The sequence below is a fragment of the Colletotrichum higginsianum genome, chromosome 4 (genome assembly GCF_001672515.1).
Source record: "Colletotrichum higginsianum IMI 349063 chromosome 4, whole genome shotgun sequence".
Lineage (NCBI taxonomy): Eukaryota > Fungi > Ascomycota > Sordariomycetes > Glomerellales > Glomerellaceae > Colletotrichum > Colletotrichum higginsianum.
The window spans coordinates 1,592,288-1,608,184 of NC_030957.1; the positions used below are offsets into that span (position 1 = coordinate 1,592,288).

General features: G+C 56.4%; 2 protein-coding genes across 2 annotated transcripts; one reads left to right on the forward strand and one right to left on the reverse strand.

The window, feature by feature from the left end:
• Positions 1-5,037: 5,037 nt before the first annotated feature.
• Positions 5,038-7,987, reverse strand: CH63R_05783 (Heterokaryon incompatibility protein Het-C; the record flags this gene model as incomplete). The annotated part of the gene is made up of 5 exons (XM_018300758.1): positions 5,038-6,306; positions 6,358-6,902; positions 6,973-7,152; positions 7,240-7,797; positions 7,864-7,987. 5 exons carry the CDS (start codon positions 7,985-7,987, stop codon positions 5,038-5,040), a joined length of 2,676 nt encoding a protein of 891 aa, XP_018158608.1.
• Positions 7,988-13,605: 5,618 nt separating this feature from the next.
• On the forward strand, positions 13,606-15,136 carry CH63R_05784 (HMG box protein; the record flags this gene model as incomplete). Its single annotated transcript, XM_018300759.1, has 2 exons — positions 13,606-13,752; positions 14,282-15,136. 2 exons carry the CDS (start codon positions 13,606-13,608, stop codon positions 15,134-15,136), a joined length of 1,002 nt encoding a protein of 333 aa, XP_018158609.1.
• Between the last annotated feature and the right edge of the window lie 761 nt (positions 15,137-15,897).

A 15,897-nucleotide genomic window follows, 5' to 3' on the forward strand; every position in this document is an offset into this window, starting at 1 on the left:
ATTATGTCACGGGAGAGTAGTCGACAAGTATTTCATTCCCGCCCGACAGACGTGGGTCTGTCGCAGGTACCTGCCTTGTAGATACTTACCTACTCCCCGTCTACTGTACTGGCCGGGCAAGCACATACAGGTATGATTCCATTCATCCCGACAAGCCGAAGATCCGGTTCCCTGTCGGACCAACAAACAAAAAACAGCATACAGGGCCTCACTCATCCGTGCTGCACGAATTAGATGCCAGCGGAAAACGAGCAGCAATTCTCTGTCACCAAAGCGGCAACAGTTGGGCCTAAAAAGGTACCCAAAGCCTGCGTTTCCGCACCCTGCACATGCAGCCCTTCTTGCATTCTCTTGCGCGACAACCATCACCGAGTCCGACAAACCACAGCTGCTCGTACCATTTCTCCTCCCCTCGTTTGTTCTTTGTCACGGCATGCGCAGCAACGCTCAAGCAAGTAAAACAATCTCACTACAGCTCCCTGCCTTGCCGTGCTAGTCTCCATCGGGCGGATACACGCAGCAGCCCCCCCAGCACAATCCTCGACTGGCCATCATCGGATCGCATGCCATCACTGCTAAGCTTTTTGTTGCCTCGAAGCTTGTCTGATCTTTCAGCGACCTCCCCCGTTCACCCCGTGCCGAGTCCCGTTTCCTGTCGTCGCAAGCCGTCGGATCGATTCAGGCTGTTTCTTATCAAACTACACGTACACCTCCTGACCTTGTTCTTGATCCTTGGGAAGCTAGGATGTCGGAGCTATGCGGAGAAATCAAACCAAAACACCAGACGACCGCGCGCCTTAGCTCGGGGGAGGAAGAGGGAGGGGGATTATGGCCGCCAGCTGCTTGAGGCGCAACGCCGCCTGGATACAGAAACCATATCCTTTCCGATCAATCACGCCAAGAACATTTTTCGTCCGCCATCTGCAGTGACGACCTAGCTATGCCAGTACAACGATCCAATTGAAAATTTACGAGGGGAAGTCTGCTTCTTAGTCGCGTTGTAGCCCGTTTCTCGCCTGCACCCTTCCGACAGTAGAGTTTCTCCCACCACACACGGGCCCAACCACCTGACGGCATTTTGTGCCGACTAATTTACTGTAAAGTACCTATGGAGTACATCGTACAGAGTACGGATAGCGGCATAGGCTTCCCTTGCGCCGACCGATGCTTGACAGCTCGACCATGTCGCCCGTCCATTTTCGGCATTCTCTCGCTCGGATCCCCCAGCCATACATACGCCTTCCCTCGCGTGGTTCTCCAGGCGAATAAGCCCTCGACGTGGAGACCTTCACACGGCTGCCACAGGTCTGTCCATACTATTCCGTTGCTTTCACCCTCTCCCACCTCCTTGCCACGCATTGGCAAACCTTGGGAGGCCTTGGGACGTGTCATAGGGCAGTGCTACGGCAAATGGTTCTCGGCCGACGATGGCATCGTACGACACCCGCCAATGAGACGGCAACTAGATAATCCGCCGCACCAAGCAAACATGTTGACCTTGGAACGGAAGAAAGCAACTGCGATCGGGACGCTCTCCTACTCGAGGTTGTCAATCACCTGGACGCGCGCCCTCAGACCGCCTCTCTACGCTTGGTTACGGGAAGCACGCATTGCGCGGCCTGCAAAAGGCCCTCCAGTCAGGTCGGTTCGTTACCAGTGCCAATGCTGATATGGATACCGGTGCCATCCAGGACCCGGGATCCAACGATGTTTGTCCCGCGGCAATACGGCCCATGGGGAAAGCTTCTAGCGACCACTTCGCCTTCTAGTCTCGATCTGTCGACCACCTCTCAGTCTTGGCAGCCCTGTTTCACATCTCTCAGTGTCGGCTACCCGCTTGATCTTGATGGCATCACGCCTCGTGGGAGCATCATACTGACTAACAGGCTCCGCGCGCTTGCACTACAGGCAGATATTTGTCACTGCGATGCTGACTTGAAAGTATTCTACGCGTTTGATTCTAGAGCCTTCCTACCCCAAAGGTATGCAATGTACTTACTACCTGCGTTCGTATGGAGAGGACTGGCGCTAGGTGGCCACCACGGCGCGCAAGCAGACGTCATTGAAACAACGGGTGCCCCCCCAGTTTAGACACCGGGACAGGGCTACTTCGCTCGCATGCAACTGGCATTTTTGCTGCTCTATCCCTGCTAACAGCATCGCAAACTCGCAGCCTCCGCAAAGACCACATGCCATGGCGAAACTGATCGGGTATCGTCGATACTGCAACATGTCCTGCGAGCCTGAATAATCAATTTTTCAATCGCCCCGGCTTCTTTCAGGTCAGCCGAACATGCCGGAGAGCGCCACCGTCTCTCCTGCACCGCGCTCGGCATCTTGCAGTCAACCTCCCGGCCCTGATCTGGCGCCGTCCCTTTGTCTCACCCGGCAAGAAAAGCCGAGGATCATCCATACGTCATGAGCCCACCTGGCGTCTGATTTGCCAGCGCGTCACGGCTGGCTGCGACATAGATACGCCCGACGACAACGGGAGCGCAGGAAAGGGGGGCCTGATGGGCTGCCCCTCAATTTCGTCTCTGACCGCGCGTCTTCTGGATGTTGACCAGCTGTCGGTATGGGGGGGCTCAGGAGGGGAGGTTCGCCTCTAGGGGCTGTGCCTAACGGCAATTTCTTTGGGTCGGTATTACACTCAGGTGAATATCTTGGCCTGTCTGTCTTGGCCGTATGCATCTTGGGGTGGATTGTACTGTTGCGGCCCCCAAGACGCGACGGTCTCGCCCTTCACTTGCCCAGCCCACAGCCACGGTTCGCACCCATCTTGCTAATGGCCCTCATTATCGGCAGGTATTAAAACGGCTAGCGCAGGTTTGTTCTACGTTGCCAAGTGCTTCCGGTTAACTTTGTTGAAGAAGCACAACGTTGGAGGGAGCTATCCCAGTCTCTCGTTCTCGTAGATTGGTCCAGCCAGGTAGAACTCTACACACGTCGGTCATTAAAAGTCTTTGACAAGCCAAGACTCTAGGCTCTGTTTCGTGGCAGCGTTTGTAGGCAAGCTTCCTCATCACAATCGACTCAAGCACAAAGATATGACGCCAAGATACGGAAGATTCCCATTCGCGGGCGAGATCCCAACTTGCTCGCAATAGTGTCTGGCTAATTTAGCCTACAGAGCCCAATGGACTGAACCTTACGGACGTACGAATGCTGCAGTGTGCAGCACCCCGGAAGCTTGTTATACACCTCCGGACTGGCAAGTGCTCGTGATCAACGCAGCCGACCTCCACGGGACAATCGGCTCTGTGGGCTCGAGGTCGAAGGCTTCTAGCCACGCCGCCTGCATGAAGGAGACCCGCCGGGTTATCGGCGCCTTGGAATCTGTCGAACCCTCCAGTGGCATCCGGCCTTGGGGCTTTCTAGGAAACCCTCGGCACCCGGACCGGAGATCTGATTCCACCGTACTGCAGGGCCCCACCTCCCTGGTCGGCGTTCCGTACTGCTCCGTGCAAGCGTTGAACTGGCCCAAATCGCCGCCGGGAATCTGCGCAAGAACCTGGCCGGCGTTTAATCTCGAGTCTCACACGCCGAATTTTGTATTTCATAGCAAGCTATCGATTTAATGCGATCCTTCTGCTCAGGGTCAACCGGTATTTCCCACGTCGTCGACGGCGCAACACCAACTCTGCCCGTCGGCCAACGTCAACCCTCCCGCAATCCCGAATAGCACACTCGGCCAATGGCAAGCATGCAACGGTAGGTAGGGAGAAGCAGAAAAACGCACAACGTAACATTGAAACGATTCTACCCCATATCTTCACCCGCGTTCGTGGCCTCCACGGCCATCGTCTTCCTCGCCAAGGGCCCGCTCGTGAGAGTGAGTTCGTGGCATCCGCCAGTCCCAGTAATGTGTTGTCCAGCACGTGCTGTAGAAATGAGCTGTGTTCAAGCGAATCTGGCGGAGGAAGCGGGGGGGGGGGGGGGGGGCGAACATGGCAATGCGGGCTTGTATGGGTTGCGTCTTCTGATGGTGTCCAGTTGCCTTGGTTCGGAAGGCAGTGGCGGGCTGCCTTTCGGAGCCTGGATCAACAAGGACCGGATGGTAAGCGACATAAACCTCGAGTCCATTGCATGCATACAGCTGGTGATTCTTGATTTGTGGAAGTGGTGGGCAGGATCATGCGGACGGAGGCTGCTCTGCCAAAGTCCCTCTCAAGCAAAAACTTGCTGACGACCACTGTGACCCCGTCCGTCCGTTTTACAGCTTCACCACATCGCCTCGGACGTATCATTCTCGTTCTACAGGGGAAGAACACTAGGCTCGAGTGACCCGACGAGCCCATAGTCTGGCTTAGCCGTGTCGAAGATCAGACTATCTGATCACAGCATGGCACGTCCAGAAAGCCGGTGAATGACAGGCAGAGGGGAAGAATGATGTCTGGCAGGTCGGTCCAAGGGTCACACACAAACCTACGGTCATGACCCCTGGTCAAGCAGAAAAGATCGGTTCCGGTAGACTCAAACCCTACCCCCTCTTGTTTATAGTATACCAGAAGCCAAGAACAGTCTCGTCATGCCCGTTATGTCGACTCGAAAGGGGGCCGCCTGCGTCACAGTGACCACAAGGTAGAGTAGGATCAGGAACCTGTTGACGCGAGGAATGGAGCCTGCTTGTGGTGGATGATCAGTTGGCCTCTAGTCCCGCCACCAGTGTTGCCGCAAAGGAGATGTGCAAATAAAGAAACTCTAGCAGAGTTGGAAGGGCATGGCAGACAACCTGTGCGTTCCCGCGAAGCGTATAACAGTCAGACATTACGGGTCAAGTTTTCAAAAAAGGGTTGATCGTGAGCTCACGAGGACAGATATCTAGCACCTCATCGCTGAAATGAGATGTTTTTCTTCCTTTTCGTTATCGTTCTTTGTAAACTCTTTATGATCTGTAGCTTGATCCCAACCCGCCCCAGCCACAACTGTGTTCGTAAAGCCAGTCGCCTTCATCTACCAAAGTACAACCGGCGTGTAAACCCCACTCCCTTTCTCGGGTGAAGACCAAAAACCATCAGGAGAACAGCCGAGGCACTCCTACCATCTACGGTTGTTGTTGTTGTTGTTGTTGTCGTCGCCAAAGCTCTCCGCCACCTTGCCGATGAAGTCGCCAAAGCCGCCGCCGCCGCCTTCGCGGCGATCATCGTCGTCGTCATCGCGGCGTCGACCGCCGTAATGCTCCTCCCGGCGGCTGTTGCTGCTTTGGTTGTCGCCACGGCGTCCGCTGCCATAGCTATCCTCTTGGCGGCCGTAAGTCTCTTCCTGACGGCCGTAGCTCTCTTCCTGACGACCATAGCTGCTCTCCTCCTGACGGCGTCCACCGCCGTACCCTCCCTCATCGTTGCGGCGTCCGCCGCCATAGCTTTCCTCTTGGCGACCATAGCTGCTCTCCTCCTGACGACGGCCGCCGTAGCCGCCCTCGTTGTCATCACGACGACCACCGCCATAACCAGTGTCACCATCATAACGGTGGGTCTCGGTGCGTTGCTCGTAACCGCCGCCATAGGAGGGTCTAGTCTCCGTGGTCTGCTGGTACTCGTGGCCGCTAGTATGACGACCACCCTGGCTATCCTCCTGCTCGTATCTACGGTACTCGGAGCGACCGCCGCCGCCGGAGTACTTGGTCTCGCTGTACTCAGCCTGGCCGTACTTGTTTCCGTGATGACCGTACTCAGTCGTGGTCTCGGTATAATTGCCGTCATCGTCACGGCGACTGCTATGCTGAGTCTCCTTCTCGTCCTTCCCAAATACACCGCCGAGAATGGATCCGATAAGGCCGCCAGCGCCACCGCTGCTCTCTTCCTTCTGCTCCTGGTGCTTGTACTTGGGGACCTTAACCCCAGTCTGCTGCTCCACGAGACCAGCGAGTCCGCCAGACACACCCTCGAGAATGGCGCCGGCAGCCTTGTCGGCCACCTTGTCTTCCCAGGTTGTGGGCTCGCCGAACTGCTTGCGCATGTGAAGCTTGCCGTTGCAACCGTGACCGTGGCCAGTGTCGTGGACACCCTCCTTGTGGTTCTCGCCTCGCTCGACGCCCTCACGGCTCAACTTACGGCGGTACTCGTCCTGCTGACGACTGTCCATGGCGTTCCACCACTCTTCGACGAACTGGAAGATCTTCTGGCGTCCGTCGCGGGCACCGTCCTCGCCCAGGTCGCGCTGGGCGGGGTGGTGCAGAACACCAAAGATGATGCGGTTCAAGGTGCGGTTGATATCGACGTTCTCGTCGTCGATGGCTTCCATGAGCTGGGGGACGACCCAGTGGAGCGTCTTGGCAGCACAGCGGCCGGCGACCTCATTCAAAATCTGTGTCACTGTTAACTCTCAATCTAGTCGTCATGGGACAAAGATTCTCACATTGGTGAAGTGGTCCTTGGACAACATGGAGTGAGTAGGGTCCGTGCTGCGGTCATCCTCGAAGACGATGTGCTGCTCCCTCTCGCTGCTCTCAATGATCTCGGCAGAGCCGGTGCGGAGCTCGTTGCGGATCTGGCTGATGACAGGGAGAATGAAGGGGGCGATGAGGGAAAAGACAAACTTGGACAGCTGCTCCTCAAGCTGCTCCAAGATCTTGGGCAAGACCGGGATCTTCTCAACGGCCTCAGTGATTCCCTGCAGAATCTCATCGTGGAACTCGATCGCAGGCATGATTTGTCTGAAGACATCCTGGATGTAGCGAGTGTACTCCTCGGGCTCTCTGGGAGAGACCTGCATGTTCTGAAGCTGAGAGGAGGTGGCGTTGCTCTGGAGCTCGTCTACCCGGTTGCTCTGGTGTTTACCGCCAAAGATACCATCGGGAATCATGTCCAAGAGGTTTCGCAGGATGCTGGTGTCGTTGTTCTTGCTCTCCTGGAGGGTGCCTTCAAGCTCCTCAATCTCATTTTGAGTCAACTTGTCGGAGACTGCGGTACCGTTAGCTACTGTGCTAGGATGTTCTTCTTGATTGTTGGCAGGAATTTGCACGTTACGCACCTTCGCCAGTAACGGAGTGGAGAAAGTCGACTCCGCCGAAGGTGCCGGTGACAATCGGGTAGACCTCGTCTCTAGCTCCGTTAAGACTGATCCGAGTGTCACGGCCGACGTGAGGGAACACATCGCGCTCGCCCAGCTCGATGAGGGCAAGCTCGCAGTAGTTGCTATGGGCGAAGAAGTCTGCGACGAGCCATAGCATTAGCAAGGAAGTCAGGGGTAGGAGGCCGAAAGCAGAGACGGGTGTATGTGCTCATGCTATTGACGTACCCTCCAAACAGTGCAGACCGGTTCCCATGAGACGCATCGCCTCGTAGAGGTCAGCCTGGTTCTTATTCCGGGAGTATCCTCGGGCGAGCTCGATGCAGCGGGAGAAGAGGCTGCGAACGTGGGCGGCAGATGTCATGATGCCAGCCTGCTCGTTGGCGATGTAGTTCTTCATGCCGGTCTCGCGGTCGATGCCGAGCTCGACATTCTCATCGACAGGGGCTCTCAGACGGCGGTCGTACTGGCGGGCATCTTCGTTGTCGGCGTAGTTCTTGGGGTTGTCGATGTGATCCTCAGGACGGTAGCAGCCCAGACGGTCGGCTGTAACCTCGAACTCCTTGGATCCGTAGCCGAAGGTTAGGAAGCCGAGGACGCAGAGGAGCAGGCGGATAGCCTCGGCGGAGACGGTCTTGACGGTGCCGACATCGATGGCTTGGGAATAGTCTCTCAGCCAGTTGCCGAAGTAGACACGGGAGACCATCATCTTGCTGAACTTCTTGCCGTTCATGGCGCGGGCCATGGCAAGGGTGAGGAGAGCATCTTCGATGTCACCGTGACGCCCTGTGTGAAGTAACAGGTTAGCTGATATTGCGCGCGCGGTTGTCACCAGCCGGGAGATCGACTCACAGTTCTGGCCCTCGATCTTGGAGATGCTGGCAATGTTACCAGCTCCGAAAGCATAAGTCGGCCGGGCAAGGCAGACCAGCACAAGCAGGCCGACCAAAAGCGGATAGGACCTGGCGTCGAGCATATTGACTTCACTTCGTATCCTCTCGCTTGGTGGTGTTCAAATGAGTTTGTTCGTCGCAGTCCTGTAAAGGCAGTTTAGTGACGGGTTAAGACGAGGCGGGGTTTGCGTAGAAGCAAAATAAGAATTCAATGACGGGAGGGAGGGGAGGCCATGAAATAAGGAGGAGGGTATGACACAAACAAGGGGCTGCGGAGGAAAAGGAGGGGCTTCGATCAGAACTGGTGGCGGTGGAGGGGCAACCCGACGGGCGTGTTACTGCGTTCTTCCAAGCTTGGGGAGAGCATGGGACGGGGTGACTGCAGCTGGGACAGGAACGCACACAACGACGCTTGCACTTGGAGCTGTCAGCAGCAAGGAACTCGAGGCAGCTCAGGCAAACAGCAGGGCCGAGAATCAAGCACTGCCTACGCCCGTGGACACAGAGATCCAGGCTCGGCCAAGCCCAGTCCAATCCGCGATGTGATGCTTCTGCTCGCTGCCCCCCTCTCCCCCCTCCCCGTCCTCCGTTCTCTGTAGTGGTCTGTGGACCAAGCCCCCAAGTGCCATGGCATCATACTACTGCGCGATAGCTGCCGCCAAGACGCTCCCCCACCAATGCCAGCGACCAGCAATGGAGGGGCTTGCGGATGCCGGTTGGGAGCTTGGATCGAGAGCAGGGGTGGCTGCCAGTGGCCTCATAGCGCCGCCGGCCCAGAAAGGGGTCGGGCATTCGGGGTACCTGGGTGAAGGGTGGGAGACACGTACCGAAACCAAGTATCACTAACAGGGATACAAGGTTGGATGGGGCAGGGGTCTACACCAAGCTCAACGCAAGTGTGTGGATTCGATTCGGTAAGGTAAGGTAGCTCGCCGTGCTGATCGTTGGTCCTTTCGGGATGCTGGTGCTGCTAACTGTCCGAGGGGCAGCGCGTCGAGGACCTTGGCCAGCTGAAAGAGACGGGGAAAAAAAAAGATAAGCCTGGCCTGTCCAACCTATGCGAGGAGGAGTGCGGTGCTCTGGCAGCTCTGTTGAATATCCGATGGTCCTGTTTGCTCTTTCCTTGCTGGAGGGTTGGAGCTTGACACGATGTAGTCAATGTGCAATCGTGAATGTTGGATGTAGGATTGAGATGTGCAATGACGCGTTGCTCACCGACAATGTTCTGCGCGTTGCGGGAAGAGGCTCGAGTGAAGTGGGCAAGGAAGGGAAGGCACGGGCGTGTCTACTGCATCCAGCACTGGTCCAATGCTCTTGACATCAACCCTTGAGAGGGGTCCATCTCATCATTAACAATTCACCAAGATTTCGCAATACGGATATGGCAGACGGGAACGGGCCAATCGAATCTCGGATAACCACTTCACTCAAGAGTCATCGCGCTGAGCACCGTCCAGGAAAGCAAAGGCGCGCCTGATGACTTGAGAATGGATAGGCAGCGTTCGCAAAATTGGAAATGCCCTGCATTTCTTTCGGATAGTCAGGTACCATGTCACTTTCTATTTTCTTCCAAGCGGTGGAGGGGTCGCGGGGCCGGTCCGCTGCCAATGGGCTGCCTCCAGCTGTGAGGTCCCCCCTCCCCCTCCTCGCCAAGTTTCGATGGGGGCTCATGTTTCAAAACGGCATGAGACGGTTGGCGGTCAGCGGTCAGGCCAGCCAGGGGTCGCGATTTCTTGTGTGAGTGTCACGACTTGAGGGGAACCACCCGGGGATGAATGCGAGGAACAATGAGGGGCAATTTCCAAGCAACTCAGAGGATGGCGCGTACAGATGCAGTGAAGCATCTTGCGTCGTGCACCTTCGTCGCCACTGGAGCATGAGGCTGTGTTGGACCGACTTGTAGATTAGTTCCTCGAGGCTCTTTATATCGATTGACCGGCTCGTGCCATGAGGAAGATGACGGTGTGTTGTTTGGTACGTCGACTGTCCCTCGTCTGGGTCCGGAGACAGCTCGTCGATGCTCGTTACACATCTTGTCCCGGTCATGAGCGTCGTGATGCTGGTGCCTCGGAGGGCATTCTAACGCAGTCAGCCGGTGAAAAATGAAAATGAATACGAACCCCTCTTTCTGAAGAAGTCGAAACGGGTTGCCCTAGCTCTCCCATTCGACAATGTGCGCTTGTCGAGCCCCCCAGGATTGAGACGAGGTGAGACACGCCGTTATAGAGGGGCGTTTTGGCCACAGAATCGCGTCACGATGTTGTTTTGATTAAAGCGAGACACGCGTTGGTGACGGCCGACAAGCAAGCGACAGTCTGTCCCTTAAACACATCATCCATAGCCACATACGATACATGTTCGGCTCTGTTGTCCACTGTGCTGGATGCATCGAGTCGGGTCAAGTCAGCCAATTCGTGTCGCCCTTCGGATTCCATCGCGCGCAGTTGGGTGTTCCCGGACATTGCATATCATGAATCCCAATGTGGCCTCCATCGTGTGCCATGGCTAAGGTACCGCGTCAAACCAGACAAGTGCATCGCTCTGCAAATACCGGCGGATGAGCAAAGCGGCTCGAATGCACCTTTTTCATGCTGTTCAGTTCTTTAGCCGTCTCACATACTAAGTCAGCCGCTCGCTCGGTAAGGCATCATTGCAAAAGTAAGTTTCGGTGAGAGCTCTCGGCTTCTTCGGTGAAGGAGACAGGCTACGGCAACTACACTGACAAGTGTCGCTTTTCCCTTCTGTTTTTCTATCTTTCCATGATATGAACCTGTGTTCGTGCTTCCCTGCTTGCAGTGGCGCGGACAGCGAACGTCGAGGGCATCGTGCTTGCGCGTGGGCATTGGTTGTTTGAAGGCGATGTGGGTTGGCGGCTTTGCTGTGGTCGAGGCGTTGGACATTTATCACTGGTTCTCAGCCAAACAACAATGACTGCTGAGACAGCAGAGAACCCTTCAACCGTCGTCAGGAAAACCCGGAGACGAAGAAGGTTAGGCACAAACAGCGGAAATCATCGCCGACGCCATCCAGTCTAGGCAGCTGTAGAAAGTGGAATCCCGCTGCACAATAGAATACAGTCGTTATGGTCCGGAGTAAGGCACTCGCCATTCGAGTGCCAGTCCTTCGGAGAACCGCTGTAATGGGGACACTATTTGGTTGAGGGTGCTTGTTCCAGAAGGCTAGTCCGTCCTGGGCCAGCATGATAGTTGGTGACAGTGTCAGCAATGGCAGTGACTCGTGAGGTTGACGGTGAGAGAACAGGCCCCAAATAGGGCTCGTAAAGGAAGGCCTGGGTAAGGTGAGGGGAGAGGAATGGCCTATTTTGCACAAGACGGACCTCAGTAAACCGTAGTTGGGAACAGCTTGTAGGGGATTGTCCAGAGCCCAGCGACGAGACCGCCGTCGTCCGTCTCCCCAGAGCCCAGCGACAAGCGGCGCTGAATCGTCGAGACGGACTCAACGGTCGTGGCCAAACCCGCAGCAGCACCTGTGAGAGAGTGGCCCTGCCGTGAACGCACTTGTCCGAAGGTACCCGTGCTGTTGCCTGTCGAAGGGCAGCAATGCAGAGGGCCTCGAGGCACAGGACCGTCATTGTCATGGGGGTGGGGGGAAAGAGCCGGCAACAGGCGGCGTGGACAGAACAGCCATCAAGTGCGATAACGGGCCTGATGCTCTGAAGTTGACGGGAAACTGAGAGACCGCCAGGCAGCGTAGTGGGGAAGGGCCTCAGAATGTGGCCGCTCTCGGGGCAGAGGACGAGCAGGAAGTTTTCGGCCTTAGCTGACGGGACAGTAGTACTCAGCAGACATAGGTTTCAGGCAGACACAGGCGGGGGATAGGTGACCAACCTCGCCGAGGCCTTGCTGCTTTAATGCTGAGGCATGCTCACCGCTGGGGAGCGTTGGAGGACAGAGATAATAGGAAAAGATGATTGATCGTTGGCGCTTTAGAGGGGGCAGTGCAGTCTCGGGTGCCTAGGTACCTAGGTTCCCCCACCCCGGTCATTATCTTTCTCTTGCGGCAGACGCAAGCAAGTGAAAAAGATGCTCCCCATCTCCCTCGTTGCAGGGCCCTCATTGGGCAACAGGGAGACAACCGCTAATGAGACTTGCGGTGGTGCAGCACCAGAAAATTGTGGGCGCCGCCATTAAAAATCAGCAAATACAACAGAAAGTAACGCATCCCGTCACTATTACAACACCCGCTGAAAGTCCAGTAGAGGTATTGTCAGAGCAGCACGTTGGGAATCAGCGTGACAACAGGCGCATTTTGGGCGTCCCAATGTTCGCAGAAGCCACGCACAAAGGATGCATGTACTCGGAACGGTTATCTATTGCTAGAAATGGCCACAAAACCATGCGGCTGCTCCCAAGAAATGCGAGTCTTCATCGATCGTGAACGACACTCACAATAGCAAAGTACATCAAAGAGACGAGACTCCCGAGACGAGGCTCGGGGAGTTGGGTGCTGGGCGGCAAAGACCACCAAAGAGCGCGGAAGCCGAGGGGGAAAAGGGAAGGGGAGGAACGGGGTACCTGTTCCAGGTACTTTTCCCCCTCTCTCCCCCCTACCCTTCTTCGGTGAGGTAATGGTAGAAGGCGAGCAAAGGGGGAAAGCTTGCAACACTTCCCCAATAGCTTGTCCTCCAGGGTGGCATTCTCCTGTGTGCGCGGCGCGCGTGTTGTGTGAGTGCTTATATGTTTTTGTCCAGAGATCGCGGCGTGTCGAAAGCCCCCTGTTGTGCCCCGTTTAGTGCCAATGGCACAATCAGGTTTTGCCCAGAGGTGGACATTTTGTTCTGGACTATCGTGTCCAGTGGGCAGCCTCTGAAAGCGCTGAGAGAGTGAGAGAGAGCAAAGCCGCCGACGCAGTTCCAGCCGTTACGCGCCGGTGGTGGAGAGCACCTGCTACTTTTGAGAAAAACACGATGGTGAGGGGCCTACTGGGGCGGATTGAGCTGCACAGGACCGATCGGGCGAGTCGAGTTATTTTCTCCCCTACCTTTACTGATCCGCAGCGCTGAGGTGGATGCGTGGCCTTGGGGGGTTGCAGGGGTGTCAGGTACTTTTTACGTGTCGCATGATGTGATTGACCTGAAGCAAGAGAATCGGGAGCGAAGGTTTTTGCGTTGGGTGGCACCAGTGAAGAAGAGGGGGGACGGGACGCCCGGCGGAGAGACAGAGCGCGCAAAGCTGGGCAAAGGTTCCTACTGTACCTACTTACTTGCTTGCTTTGGCTGGAGCCCTGGGCGCGACTAGGTGAACGAAGTGGGTGACTCGACTGACTGACCAGGCCCCCAAAGTCGTCGCGGATTTTTGGGGCAGCCACCTCGCACCTGCCCGAATTTTTCGTTCCCCCCCTCCCCTTCCTTCCCTTTTTCACTCGACCCTCTCCCCCCAGAAAAAGGTAGACAGGTGCCAAATCACTCCCAAACCCCTTCCACCCCGTCTGCACTACATATTCGGCTCAGGCCCTCCCCCAACCTCCCAAACCTTTCCCTCTTTCCCCCCATTTCTTCACTTTCTCAGGCACCAAACCCCCCAAAACTCAACCGCCAATCTTTCGCCTCTTTTTTTCTACAGCGTGATACCAATACCTCGCATCGTCGCGTGCCAAAGCAACAAACAACTTGGTTCATTACAGCGCCCGCCGGCACTAAGACCCAACGCCGTCAACCACAACCACCAGAACTACAATCACAATGCCCCGTCCCTCCAAGAAGGCCGCCACCGAGGCCCCCAAGCCTCCCGTTGCTGCTGTCCCCGTCGCGCCTGCGCAACCCGTGCAGCCCCTCCAGATCCCCCAGAGACACATTGATGTCGAGGGTTTCATCCGCGTCCGCGACTCGGTAAGAAATTATATTTCCCCATCCTCACCCCCCGACTTGACTTCGCGTCGCTTTCTTGTTCCCAAATCCCCTTTGCCTCCACCAAGACCACGGGTCAGACGCTTCGGAGTCAGTTCTCAGCTCGGGCATTTGGATCTGCGCGCTCGTCGCATCCCAGCAAACAACTCCATCTGAATCTCGTCAACACGGCGACCCGCTTGAGCTGGTTTCTCGCTTTCGCGCGCGCGTCTTTGGCTTGTTACCCGTGTGCCTGCTGGCGTTCGAAGTGCCACGCCAGACTGCCACGTCTTGACCATCCCTGCCCTGCTTGCCGCGAAAACTGGCTTTGCAAGTGCAAAGTTGTCATGATGCGCTCAACTGAACAGGTTGGGCGTCCCCTTGGCTCAAAGCGACCCCGCGTCTGCTTGTGAGCCATGACCCACATGAGCTCAGCTCAGCTGGCTTCTGGGCGTCCACCACCAACCCTCCTTACCTCACCCATCCTTCACCTCTCGACGTCAATAATACAATGTGCTAACACCTTCTCAAGGTCCACCAACGTCTCATCACCATTCTGGAGCTGATCAAGAACTTCTCCGAAGACTACTACCGCCAGACCAGTCTTCTGCTCGGCGAGTCTGCAAACGATGGCATCCCGGGCATCGACCACCCTCTGGTCAACCTGGAGCATGCTGTAGCCCAGAACATTGCTCCCCTCGCCTTGGGACTCCCTGGTGGCGCCGCCTACCTCCCTGCCCCTGTCGAGGAGAAGAAGGAGCGCAAGAAGCGCACCCACGACCCCAATGCTCCCAAGCGTCCCCTGACCCCCTACTTCCTCTACATGCAGACTGCCCGTCCCATCATCGCTCTTGACCTCGGCGACGCCGCACCCAAGGGTGCTGTCCAGGAGGAGGGCCAGCGCCGCTGGAAGGCCATGAACCCCGCCGAGAAGGCGGGATGGAACAACGCCTACCAGTACAACCTCCGCCTCTACCAGGCCCGTGTCCACGCCTACAAGCAGGGTGGCAACTCGGAGGCCAGGCTCATGGACGATGATGCCGCGCTCAAGTACGCCGAGGAGCACAACATCCAGATCAACCCCGTCGATGTTGTCCCCGACGTCGAGGATGCCATTGCGGAGCAGCTGAACCAGGCCAACACGGTCGATGCGCCCGGCGAAGATGAGGAGGAAGACGAGGCTCCCGCCCCCGTTAAGACCCCTAAGAAGCCCGCCTCCACTCGCAAGCGCAAGACTGCCACTCCCGCTGCCGAGGCTGAGGCCAAGAACACCGGCACTCCCGCGAGTCCTGACAAGAAGCGCCGTCGCACATCCACCAAGGTTGCCGACGCCGTCGAGCCGGCAGAGCCCGCGAAGAAGAGCAGAGCTAAGAAGGCCAAGGCTTGATCGGCTCGCTTGCTCTCTTCTACTCTCTTGTTTCTGGGTTTCTGGGTTTTTGCAAAGATGATACCTCATTGTGCGGCCGCTTGTCGTTAACCTCCTAAACTTGCTTGAGTACCGGCGCTGATGTACCAAGCGGGTGTCCCTGGGGAACGGTTGGGAAAGGGAAAACGGATCACATGTCCGGTCCTTCCCAGACGTCTGCGCGCCTGTGCGCATGCGGTGTGTATGATTTTTCACAAGGCGTGGTATATGGAGGGGCTCAACGGACATGCGCGCGAAAGGAATACAAAACCGCCCTGCCGGAGGCGGGCGGTTTGGGATCCATGGGTTCGGGCTCGGTTTGGCTTGTTTGTTGTTATCTCTTTCGTCCTGTACGTATAATGATGGACATGAATCAAAAACAACTTTGATCATTACGGGTGTGTATCAGATTGCGTGAACTGGGGACATCATGGTTTAAACTAGGCGGTCCACTGCAAGTGTCGTTCGGCCCCCCGGTCCAGATTGTTCGTCTTGTAATCAGATGATAGATGATTGGGGGTAAAGGCTGGCCGGTCTTGGTAGCGGCCCTACCATAGGTAGACTAGGTCGTCTGCACTGAAGCGGCAAAGTCGTAACGACTGTAAAGACGAGTGTATCCCAGAACAAGCCAAATGTGCGGTTGATCGTTCTTGGGGGATGGCCAAGTTTTCACCGACAGACCGCGGAGAGTTTGTCAAATACGACGGCCAAGGCTTCTCCTGCTTTAGACCTTGAGCGATTTC